The sequence below is a fragment of the Rhinolophus ferrumequinum genome, chromosome 23 (genome assembly GCF_004115265.2).
Source record: "Rhinolophus ferrumequinum isolate MPI-CBG mRhiFer1 chromosome 23, mRhiFer1_v1.p, whole genome shotgun sequence".
Taxonomy (NCBI): Eukaryota; Metazoa; Chordata; class Mammalia; order Chiroptera; family Rhinolophidae; genus Rhinolophus; species Rhinolophus ferrumequinum.
In genome coordinates this window covers 21286533-21298162 of record NC_046306.1, presented here as the reverse complement: position 1 = coordinate 21298162, position 11630 = coordinate 21286533, and the positions used below count along the sequence as shown (strand labels likewise).

The 11630-nt window shown below is 53.9% G+C and overlaps 1 protein-coding gene across 1 annotated transcript; it reads right to left on the bottom strand.

Annotated features, from left to right (window-relative positions):
• Positions 1-455: 455 nt before the first annotated feature.
• E2F1 (E2F transcription factor 1) lies at positions 456-9791 on the bottom strand. Its single transcript, XM_033095476.1, has 7 exons — positions 9385-9791; positions 4652-4742; positions 4057-4276; positions 3033-3185; positions 2213-2327; positions 1896-2118; positions 456-1770 (listed from the first exon to the last, which is right to left on the bottom strand). The coding sequence occupies exons 1-7, from the start codon at positions 9643-9645 to the stop codon at positions 1523-1525; spliced, it is 1311 nt and encodes a 436-aa protein (XP_032951367.1). The 5' UTR covers positions 9646-9791; the 3' UTR covers positions 456-1522.
• Between the last annotated feature and the right edge of the window lie 1839 nt (positions 9792-11630).

Sequence of the window (11630 nt, the reverse complement as noted above, 5' to 3'; positions counted from 1 at the left end):
CCCCCAGTTAACAACTACCTTACAGCTCTCAGCTCAAGCACCACCTCTTTTAGGAAGCCCTCCCTGATTTGGGGAGTCTCCTCCAGCAGACCCTTGAGAGCCCGAGGGAACATGTGTCCTCAGAACCTGGAAGATCATGACCCAGAATCGTCCCGTTATTATTTGCTGCATGTTTACAAATGTCCAGAAACACCTGGGAGGAACATAGCAACCTGATCAGAGTGGACTCTCTGGGGCTGAGGAAAAGAGGGGAGTTCACGTGTTACTTTATTGGATCAGTTTTTAAGCTAGCCAAACATGGTGATGAAGCCTACCTTTCTTGGGGCTGTGAGGCTCAAATCAAATGAAATCAAGCAGGGACAGGGAGAAGGGAAGTAGAGAACAGGTATTTTCTCAGCAATATTGACCTCTCCCACCTCCAGATTTGCTCCCAGTACACAGTCCCAAAACCCAGCCCAAACACCATCAAAATATTTATTAAAACCAAAGCAGGAGGGAACAGAGCTGTTAGGAAGGCAAATCAAAGTGCAGATTGGAGAGTGGGGCAGGGCAAGAAGTGGGGTGAGGGGAGCACTTCGAATGCCACAGGAGGGGCCCCTGTGGTCTGGGCTGGGGGGCAGGCCCTTCACCCACCCCTCCCGCCCACCCTGTCAGTGAAGGACCCCCACTCACCTCTCCCATCTCACATCCATCCAGGGGGGCAGCCGGAGCCCTGCAGTGACCCCTCCTGGGAGGAGGGACCATCCCATCCACCCATGGCTGTCAGTCAGTCAGTCTGTCTCCCTCCCTTTCCCAATAAATAAACCGCTCAGGCCTCAGCTCCTTCAGAGTGGGGCAAAGAACAGCTCAGGGACCCCTGCCCTCACTCAGGGGTACAGGGAGCTGGGACATCAGGCCCACATCCCTCCTACCCTTTGCTGGGGCCCCAGGCTTGCCAAAGAGGCCTTGATAAATAAATAACACTCCATTAAAGCTTCGATCAGAAAAACCTTGCAGACGACAGAAGTGCTCTCGTTGTCCTGCAAACAAGCAGGCCAAGGCCTCACCACCTGGCCTGGTCAGCACGCAGGATTCTGGGGGCAGGTGGCCACCCTGGGCCTCATGGGGCCCCTGGAGCAAGGAGACCAAAAGTGCAGTTAGAGACCCCACCACGCGCACACATGGACTCATGCACACACACGTGGACACACTGGGGCGTGTTTTCAGTGCACGCACAGATGTGTTCACCTTCATTCCCCGGTACATGCACACACACATGCTCACATAGCACTCACCCCGTGTACACACATGTTGGGTGCCAGGTACATGCACATACACACCACAAACAGAGAATCTTTCCCTTCCTGGCTTGCTCAGCCTCTTGGCAGCAGCCAGACTCCAGAGCTAGAAGCTTCTGGAGAGAGGGGAGAGGGGTATAAATTAAACGTTTCCAATCAGGGTGGGAGGATGGCCAGGGGCAGGGGGCTCCAGGACTGCAAAGACAGGTGGGCATCTCAGGAAGCCCTGGTCCCCCTAAGCCCCGTCAGAAATCCAGGGGGGTGAGGTCCCCAAAGTCACAATCAAAAAGGTCTCTGATGCCCTCGCCCTCCTCAAGGCCAAAGTGATAGTCGAGGGCCTCGTGGGGGGGAGACAGGCTGATGAACTCCTCAGGCAGAAGGCCAGAGAAGTCCTCCCGCACATGCTCCAGGAGTGAGTCAGCAGCCACCAGCGGGGATAGGCGGTCCTCGTCCAAAGGGGCCCGCAAGCCACCCATCCGGGAAAGCAGAGGTTCTGGAGAAATGGGGAGCATCATAGGCCAGGGCCACCTCGTCAGGGAAGGGAGATGGGGCTGTCATGCCTCCCCACCCACCTGGGAGGGGGCCCTGCCCCACCCCATCCACCCACCCTTCACCCACCTTGCTCCAGGCTGAGCAGGGACTGGCTGGGATCCGTGGCAGGGGATGAGGGGGAAGGTGATGATGGTGGCACTGTGGTGGCAGGGTCAGCTGCCCTGTCCTCCTCCCCAGAAGAGGCCCCCTGGGATGGGGTCTTCCCGGGGCTGATCCCGCCCTCACTCTCCTCAGGGCACAGGAAAACATCGATGGGGCCTTGTTTGCTCTTAAGGGAGATCTGAAAGGTCTGGGTGGAGGCAGCACGCAGGGTAAACTGAGGCTCAGCTAACCAACATCCCAACCCGACCTATCCTCGTTGGGCCTGGGATCCCATGTCTTACCTCTGAGGAGTCCACGGCTTGAAGCTGAGTCTCGGGAGGGGCCTTGATCACCATGACCATCTGCTCTGCAGGGTCTGCGATACTACGAAGGTCCTGGCAGGTCACGTAGGCCAGGGTTGGTGGAGTTAAGGACCACATGACCCTTGACCTCTCAGGCCACACCCCGCCACCACCACCACCAGCTAAGGCAAAGCCCACACTTGCCTAGTCTCGCCTGTCTTCTCCATCCCCGACCCCAGGGCCTGGCACATAGTTGGTACTCAAGCCTATCTTGTGCCACTGAGCCTCAACTTTTACATCTGTATGATGAGACCATTCTACCCACCTAACCCCAAGGTAATGATGGCTGCATGCAATAAACTCTAGGCCTGGTGCTGAGAATTTATTCTGACCCATGATTTTGGTGTCAAATCAGTGGTTATCTCCAAAATTTATAAACATAACTTGGGGTGCACTCTAAAAAAAAAAAAAAAAAAGCTTATTTTAAAATAAAGCTTCTATTTCTGTGAATGGAAGACAAATAAAAACTTCTGTCTCCAACCCTGAAGCTACAACCATGTACTGAATCACTGTACCAAATGTTCATTATTGCTGGTACTAGTTTTTGTTTTAGTCTGTGCAATTTCGGAATTGGATTTTTTCTCCCCCTTTTACAGATGAAGCTGTGGCTCAGAGAGGTTAAGTAACTTGTTCAGTATGACAGGGCGAGTAAATGCTGAGCCAGGACTTGCACCCAAAGCCAGAGCCCTCTCCTGAATCCAGTGCCTGGGGTGGCCTCTCTAGTCCCACCGGGCCTGGTCTCCACCAAGTCCTAGGATATCGCTGGTTGTCGGTGTCCTCAGAGAGCAACCGCAGCTGGGTGGTACAGATGTGGATCAGATGGTCCAGCTGCCGCTCGTTCTCCTGCAGCTGCTGGAGGTCCTGGGTCAGTCCTTCAAGCCGCCCACCAATCCCCACCGCTGCATGACTGCCTCTGTGGGGAAGCACAGGGAGGGTTAGCAGCTCCTGGCCCCTCTGTCCAGGAGCCCTGACCCTCTGCACCCAGTTTGCTGCTACTGCCTCTGTTCTGTGAGACCCAGGCAAACCCTTGCCCCATGCTGAGTCTGGCTCCTCAGCTGGCAAAGAGCAGAGGGCTGAAGCTGAGTTCCAAGTCAGACTGGCATGCGTTCAAAGTCAGGCCTGAATGTTTGTAAACACCCACCTGTTCCTCACAGGAGGCTGGATAAGTAAATGATGGCAGACATGCCATGGAATACCACACAGTTGTGTAAAAGGATGTGAATACATTAGACGTACAGACATGGAAGCACTTCTAAGACATGCTGTCAAGTGAAAAAAAAAGGTGCAGAATGGAACAATCTAACAAAAGCTGAAAAGGCAGACGCATCAAGGAGAGGGAAGTAGGATGACTGGGGAAAGAGGCAAGAAGGAAAAAATAAAACAAGAATTAAGAATAAAACAGCTAATTATATTTCAATAGAACTTTATTCCTTTAAATAAATAAAAAAAAAGAATAAAAGTTATGTTAGACAATCTCATTAATGGCAACAGAAGCCAGAATAGCGGTCACCTGGTGGTACGAGGGGTGGGGTAACAACTAAGAAGGAAACGAAGGACCTTTCGGGGTGCTGGACATGTTCTTTATCCTGATCTAGATGGTGGTTACCCAAGCGAAGAAATCTGTAAAGCTGCACTGAGCTTGATATGCAAGATTTGTACACTTTCCTGCATTTGCCACTCAGGGAAGACAACTCTCCTCTCTAAGCTTTGGTTTCCCCAGCTATAAGATGGGGTTGCAGCCGCCAGTGGGTCTCTGCCTGCCCTCCTGTTTGGCGGGTACCTACAGCCACTGGATGTGGTTCTTGGACTTCTTGGCGATGAGCTGGATGCCCTCAAGGACATTGGTGATGTCATAGATGCGCCGTTTCTGCACCTTCAGCACCTCAGCTGCCCAGTTCAGGTCGACAACACCATCGGCCGAGCGGCTCAGCAGCTCCAGGAAGCGTTTGGTGGTCAGATTCAGGGATGTCTCATAGCGTGACTTCTCCCCTGGGGATTTCATACCTGGGGGTGCCAGGCAGGGCAGGGTCCCTCAGCACCACCCCTACCCCCCGCTGAGCCAGCCTCCCTGGCAATGCAGGAGAGGAGGATGGGGCTCGGTGGGAAGATGGCTGCTTCCCTTGGCAAGGCCAAGCAAGGAGGTCCTGTGGCGGCTGCCTGCCCACCACAGCATTTCTCTTCTAGCTGGAGAATTCCCCACTCCCTGGGGCCTGGGGAAGCCATGCCAGGAGGCTACTCCAGCTGCCCCTCGGGGCTCCCCGAAGCCTGGCTGAGGTCCAGGCCTGACACACCAAAACTTGGTTTGCAAGTATGTGTCTGCCCACACCCCCAAACTGGGCCCAGTCAGGGGGCCTGCTCTAGCCTGAGGTCCATGGGTACCTTTTCCTGGATGGCGGCCTCTGCCCCGGGCTGGCCCACTGCTCTCAGCCAGGTATTGATGGTCAGTTTCCAGGTCCAGCCTCCGCTTCACCTGCGGCAAAAACAATGGGAAGATACCCAGTAACCAGGAGAGTGAGGCCGTAAGAGACCTGGCTGAGGCTCCTGGGCCACCCCGTCTCAGTTCCTCTACTAGGATGCCTATGTGTGTGAGGCAGAGATCCTAAGGGACCCGATCCTACCATACAGGATGGAACAAAAGACCCAAGTTCACTACCTACCACTACCTACCTGAGGGCTTGTAGTGGTTTTAAAATATGTCTCAATTTTTTGATACTCCTTTCAAAAGATGGAGCCTAATTCTCTTCCCCTTAAATATGGGTCAGATCTGGTAACTTGCTTCTAAAATACTGAGTATGGCACGAGTGACAGTACGTCACTTCTGAGACTGGGTCAGAGACCCATTGGAGCGTCCTCCTTGTTCTTTTGGATCACTCACTGTGCAGGGTCTCAGCTGCAGCTGCCATGTCACACAGGCCCTCAAGCAGCCCTAAGGACGAGTGGCAAGGAACTGAGGCCTCCTCCCAACAGGGGTGAACTTAGAAACAAACCCGCCAACCCTAGTGCTTGCTACCTTCTGATGACTGTAGCCCAGGCTTCTGGCTCAGAACAGACCCTGAGCCAGAAGCACCCAAGTCGTGAATTCCTGATCCATAGGAACTATGTAATGATAAATGTTTTAAGCCATTGGAATACAGATCTTTTGGGCAAGTCACCACTTCTCTCTGGCTTCTATCTACGAACATGGCAAGTAGTTCATGCCATCTTTCAGATTAGCCGCATAGTAATGGTCCCATTGTACAGATAAAGCAACAGAAGCTCAAGGTCATACAGCAAAGGAAGTAGCAGAACCGGAGTTCCCACCCAGGATCCCCCAAGTCTCACAGGCATCCCAAACACATCCAAAACCAGATGTACCGTCCCCTCCCCACCCACAGGGTTTCCCAAGCTAGAACTTGGTTCAGCCCTGCCGCTGATCTCATCATATCTACTTGCCAAGAAATCCCATCACCAGAGCCACTACCACCTCCCCTCTGGACCATTCAGCCATCTCCCCACTGGTCTGCCCACCTCCACCTGCCTGCCCCCTCCACCTCAGAATCCTCATCTATTACCGCTTCTCCACGTGAACTTCACCTGAGACATTTCTTCACAATCCTGTGCCTCCAGCCTTAGCCCATGCTGGTTCCCTCCCAGATTGCCCTCACCTCCCTCCCTCCTACCCTTCATACCTACTCCCTTCACCTCTCTGGACAGGTACCTTACCCATCACGTAAATCTGTCTGAGCCTGCAATAGATTCCACCTCTCCTCCCTCAGAACTGCTTCAAATCCAACCCTTCCCCCACACTGTCCCTCACTACAAATTTCTGCAGATGTGTTTGTCTCACCAAGAAGCCAGAGAGCCCCTCCGAGACAGGCACTGGGTCTGGACATCAACAAATGTTTGCTGAATGAACCTCCCCATATGCTGATGAACCCGACACCCCCCCTCACACACACATGCATGGATTCCTTCAGGTGTCCCGGAGATAGGAGGGCTAACACATGCTGGGTGCTTCCTGTGACTGAATGCTGCAAAGGGCTTCAACCTGCATTTGCTCATCAAACCCTCTAACCAGCCTTGTAGCAGCTATCGTGACTTCCACTTCACAAGGAGCCTGCACCTCACACAGGTGCAGTGAGAAGTGGAGGCAGGCTTTGAACTCTGATGAGTTGGCATAGAGCCCATGTTAATATCCACAGGTCCTGCCTCCCTAAAGCCTAGTCCAGAAGCCAGGCGCCCCAAAACCAACCAGAACGTTCCCTCTCCAGCCTTGCCCCTAGGGCCTGAACCCTACCTAGCAGGCTCCTGCCAAGTGCACCCCTCATTTTCTCCCTATTCCCCAGGCCCTTACCCACTCTGAGGGCAGGTCAATGCCATACCCTAAAACAAGGTCTCAAGCTGATGGATGACTGTTTCTGCCAAGACTCTTCTAGAGATCCCAGCACAGGGGCCCCGAAAGGCAGGGGTGAAGACACACAGAACACTAGTGAAAAAATCTGGATGACTCAAATGGGAGGGGGCTACAGAAACTGGTTCATCCAGACCCTGGAAGACCATGCAACTATCAAGGACTGAAGCAAATCGACACAGAATCCTCTCAAAGACATTGACAAAAACCACGTTGTTTTAGGGCAATGCATATATAAACCTTTTGGGTTAAAAAAAAGCACAAAAACCTTTTTTCCTATGATTCAGTTTCTATTATTATAGAATGTATTTCAGAGGTAATCTATGTGTGCAAGGGAGAACCGTGCGGATGGTACTGTTTGAACGTGGAAATAAATGAAAAAGTACAATTTTTGAAATTTTAGAAAACCAGCCATAACCACCTAAAAATAAAAATAGGTTTTAGGAAAACAGAAATAATGGGTGGGACTGGGAGCCTGCCCCCTTCACCTTTCTAGTCTATTTACTTTTTATAGTTATTATGTATTACACTTTTTTTGTTGTTGTTTTAGTAGCCGTAACAATAGAGTAGAGGTAGACAGGAAGGGCCAGGAGAAATGGCTGAATTGCAGAGCCTGTATGCAGGAGGTACTCAATGAATGCTCACTGGTACAGAAGCTGAGCCTATAGCTTTTTTCAGGGACTGCCCCAAACACCTGTGGACAGGTGAAGGCCATAGCTCATGTGGCCAGTGGTTACCCACAGGTACAAGAATTGGGGTTGCTGGAGGGGAAAATCTGGGCCCATTTTTCTGGACTTCAGCTCCAGGATGGTACCAGCTCCCACACCTGCCTGCTCACCTGTAGAAAATGCCCACTAGTGCTTAAGTACTGTGAAGGCAGAGGCCCCTTACTTGCCTTTGTGCCTACTACCTCGTGGGTACTCACTAAGTCAACTGTTAAATGAGTGGAGTGCTCAGGTCCTTTGAGGCTGCCCCGGACACCCCTCGGGGTGGAGTGGAGGGCATCCTTCCTCGACCCAGTCCTTGGCAGTCCCTCTGAACCTGGAGTTCAGCTCCCTGAGGGCAGGACCCAGCCTTGGGCCTGCTGAGTACATGTCAAGTCAGCTAAATGGAGGATATTTGTTCAGACCCCAAGATGGTAGCCGCAGGGTCAGGCCACTGGGGTATACGAGACAAGCCAAGGGACCAGACCCTGGTACAATTCCCACCCCCTCCGTCACTGATTAGGAGGAAGGGCCCCTGGACTTCCTTCAACCTCTCTTAGCATCTCCAGGAAGTAAGGCATCCCAACAGTTAGGTGCTCAGAAAATGTCTATTGGTCCCACCACTCACTAGCTAATGACTAGGGAAGGTTCCAACATCTCTAGGCCTCAGCTTCCCCATCTATAAAAGGGGAAGGCTGTTGAGAGGGTTAAATGAGTTAATTGGGTAAATGCTTGGCACAGAGCCTGACAAAGAAAACATCTCAAAACAATGGTGCTACTATTGTTGTTATTATTATTAGCATCTTGGTGATTCTGGAAGGGAGGAAGCACTGGGCACCGGGCCAAGGGAGTTAAGGGATGCTTCAGGGACCAGCTGCCACCTAGGCCCCCACCAGCAGTTGGGCCGCTTCCACCTCCTTGCCCTAGGCTCTGCCTCACCTCTCCTACTTGTTCCAAGCCTCCTGCTGAGACCCCAGCCTGCCTGTCCGTGCCCCACGTTCACCCACAGAAAAGGCCTGTCAAACTGGTCTCCCCACCCTGCCCTGCAGCCCACAGGTCCAAACTCCATCCTTTCTCCCCATGTAATTCAGCCACCTCTTCTGGCACCCCCAAATCTGAACTGATCTTGAGCCTCTTTTGCTCAAGGAGCACTTTCTCAAGACATCTCCCCAGGATGTTTACTCTCCCCTGGAACTGGAGACCTCTTCTCCAGCTTCCAGAGGCCAAGCCCACCAGTACCTCCACCGGAGCCCAGGGGTCTGCCAGCCTGATTAATGAGGTTCCATGACAACCAGGGCCTGGGAGGGTGGAGGGTGGCAGATGGAAGGACAGGCAGAGGGAGGGGACCAGCAGCTGGCCCAGCCACCCTGCCATTGCAGAGAAGACCTCCCAGCCAGGAGGCCTGTCCCCAGAGGCCCAGAGGCCCAGGGCTGCACCTGGCAGTGGAGCATCCAGATATGAAAAAGGGCCTCCTCAACGGCTCTTCAGCAGTCTGGCCCCAGGATGCCTCACTTCATCTCCCCAAGCTGCCATACCCATTACCTAGCCACAAGATCTGATGTAAAGCCAGCAGGCCTCAGTTAAAACCCCAGTCCCACCACCTGCAGAGGTGTGACCAAGAGGAAGTCACCTCCCCTCTCTGGGCCTCGGTTCAGATAGGCAGTGACACCAAGCTCACAGCAAGGTTGTGAGTTTTAGCTGCCTTGAAGTCGGCCAGAGGCCTGGCATGCAAGCAGCGCCAGTTGAATACACGTGGGCCATTATGATTACTGCGTCTGACCGGCTCCCGTGAGGAAGCTAAAGCCCACAGCAGAGGAGCAAACAGGGACTGGCCCGAGGTCACTCCGCACCCCGGGGAGGGGCCTGGAGACCCAACCCAGTCTGGGCACCGCCCAGCCCCGGCGCCTCAGCCCACCCCTCCCCCGCCCCAGCTGCCTCCCATCCCAAAACCGCGCCCCGCCCGGGTCTGCATGGGGGTCCAAGCAGCACATTCGGCCCAGTGTCCCTGGTGTCCGTACCGGCGGACGGCCGAGCGCGGGGCGCGGCGCGCTGGGTGTGGGCCGGGGCGCCTGCGGCGTGGCGAAGAGCAGCAGGTCGGGGTCGCAGGGACCCGCAGCGGGCGCTGCAGGGCCAGCGGGGGCCGGTGGGGCGCTGGCGTCCTGCGCCGTGGAGATGATGACGATCTGCGAGGAGTCGAGCAGCCGCAGCGCGCCGGCCCCGAGCAGGGCCTCCAGCGCCGGCGCGCATGGGCCGCCCGCGGGGGCCCCGGCCACGGCCATGGCGCTCACGGCCCGGGCGGCCCGGGTGGCAGGCGGCGGCGGCGGCGCGGGCCCATGGCGGCAGGCCGCGGCTAGGGCTTGATCCCGCTCCGGATCCCGCTCCGCCCCCGGCCGCCGCTGCCTGCAAAGTCCCGGCCACTTTTGCGCGCCAAATCCTTTTTGCCGCGAAAGAGCCACGAGCCGCCGAGCGCTGTCACTATTGGCTGTCCGGTCTGTGACGGAGGCGACGGCGACAGTGGCTATTGGGTACAGCGTGCCGGACCGGCAGTGAAGGGCGGGATGGGGCGTCGGTGCGAGTAAGCGCGGCCAATTGCGGGTCGGGGCGCGCGCAGGCTTTGTCGGGGCGGTGCCAAGAGCGTTCACACTCCCCGCCCCCAGGCGGGACTGCCCCTTTGCGAGGCGTGGTGGCCCCCGCTCCCACCTCGACACACCCCACCCGCTGATCTCTCTAGGAGATCTTTAGTACCGAATGTCCATTGTACGCATCTCACCGTCAGCGTACCTTACATGACCCCCAGACACCCTCCACACACCTGTAGCCCCAACGCCCTCAGCCCAGATCTCTAGAAACTGACCCTCTTTTCTAGGGTCTCAGGCCCATTTCCAAAGCCCTAGCCACATCTCCCATCGTCAGCTTGCCCCACTTTTATCATTTACTTTCAAATCCTATGCCCGCCCTATCACCCAGAACCCAAGCAGAAGGGGCCTCTCAGGAAATGGGGAGGGAAGTCTGGCCCATTACAGCTTGAGGTTTTCCTCCGAGCCCTCTTTCATCTTAGTAGCCAAATGCACAGCTTCTGCTTGAACTCATTCATTCATTCATTATTCATTCATTATTATACATTCATTCACCCAAGCGTGCATTCACTCATTCAACAAACGTTTTGAGAGCCTGCTCTGTGCCTCATTCTTAGTTCATACCCTGAAGGGCTCATAGTCTAGTGAACAAGGGAGAGGGAACAGAGAGGTAACACATGTTTGCAATATGATGAAGGATTTCCACCATTAAAATAACTCCATGTTAATCTCACAAAGGGAAGAGGTGAGGATGCTGAGCATGAAAATGTATTTCATAGTCCCTGGGATCTCTCCATCAGCCAATATCATTGCTCCGGTCAGCTGATTTGACCAATATTGTCCTCTGTGCCAGGCCTTGTGCCAGCACTGAAGGCAGAGATGTGTAAGACTTGATAATTTTAATGAACTTGCCTGCCACCTGGTGGGGATGTGCCACACACATAAAAAGTAGCTAAGACACAAACAAGAATCAAAGCGGTAGGCCCAGTATAAACATCACTTCCTCCAGAAAGCCCTCCAGAATTACTTCCTCTATTGCTGGATGCTGCCTCTGTTCCAGCACTGACCACACTCAGTTTCTCCATCTGCCTCCCCTACTAGACTGGGAACTCCAACAGGGCCTGAGCACAGCTGAAGCAGGTGCTGAGAGGAGTTATGAGAAAGGAAACAGGCTGATGATGCCAGAGGCTATTTAGAATGCAACAGGAGGCCCTGGTTCTCCAAGAGCCGTCTTAGGGTCCTGGTTTCAGACTCACCTGGGTGCTTGTTCACTTTGGGCCTAACCCCACCCCCTGCCCATTTAGTATCTCTACGTGCACATTTTCACAAGCAATCCTCCATCCCCATTCCAGGGGGTTTTTATGCACATTCACATTTGAGAACAAATTGGTATACCTGTATAACCAAAATGTGTGGTGATGCCTCAAATTACAGCCTCTTGACGACACTTCTCAGCTTCAGTTCCTCATCTGAGATAGGGATGAAAAGCATAAGGGATCTGAAAATGTTTTATGAACTATAAGGTGGTTCAGGAACACAGGAGTTTCCTAAACAGTTTGTGAAATTACTCACTGCAAATCCTAGACTGTCAGCACTAGGAGGGACCAGAGACTAGTAGCCTCTTGCTGTACAGATGGGAAAGTTGAGGCCCATGAGGGACCTGTAAGCCAGCCAGTGATAGAATTTGG

Coding starts and splice junctions, on each gene's coding strand:
- E2F1 (XM_033095476.1), bottom strand. CDS start 9,645: ATGGCCGTGGCCGGGGCCCCCGCGGGCGGCCCATGCGCGCCGGCGCTG. Junction 4,743..9,384: donor CCGCGCTCGGCCGTCCGCCG/GTACGGACACCA, acceptor TTTTTGCCGCAG/GTGAAGCGGAGGCTGGACCT. Junction 2,328..3,032: donor GAGGACACCGACAACCAGCG/ATATCCTAGGAC, acceptor AACTCCACCAAC/CCTGGCCTACGTGACCTGCC.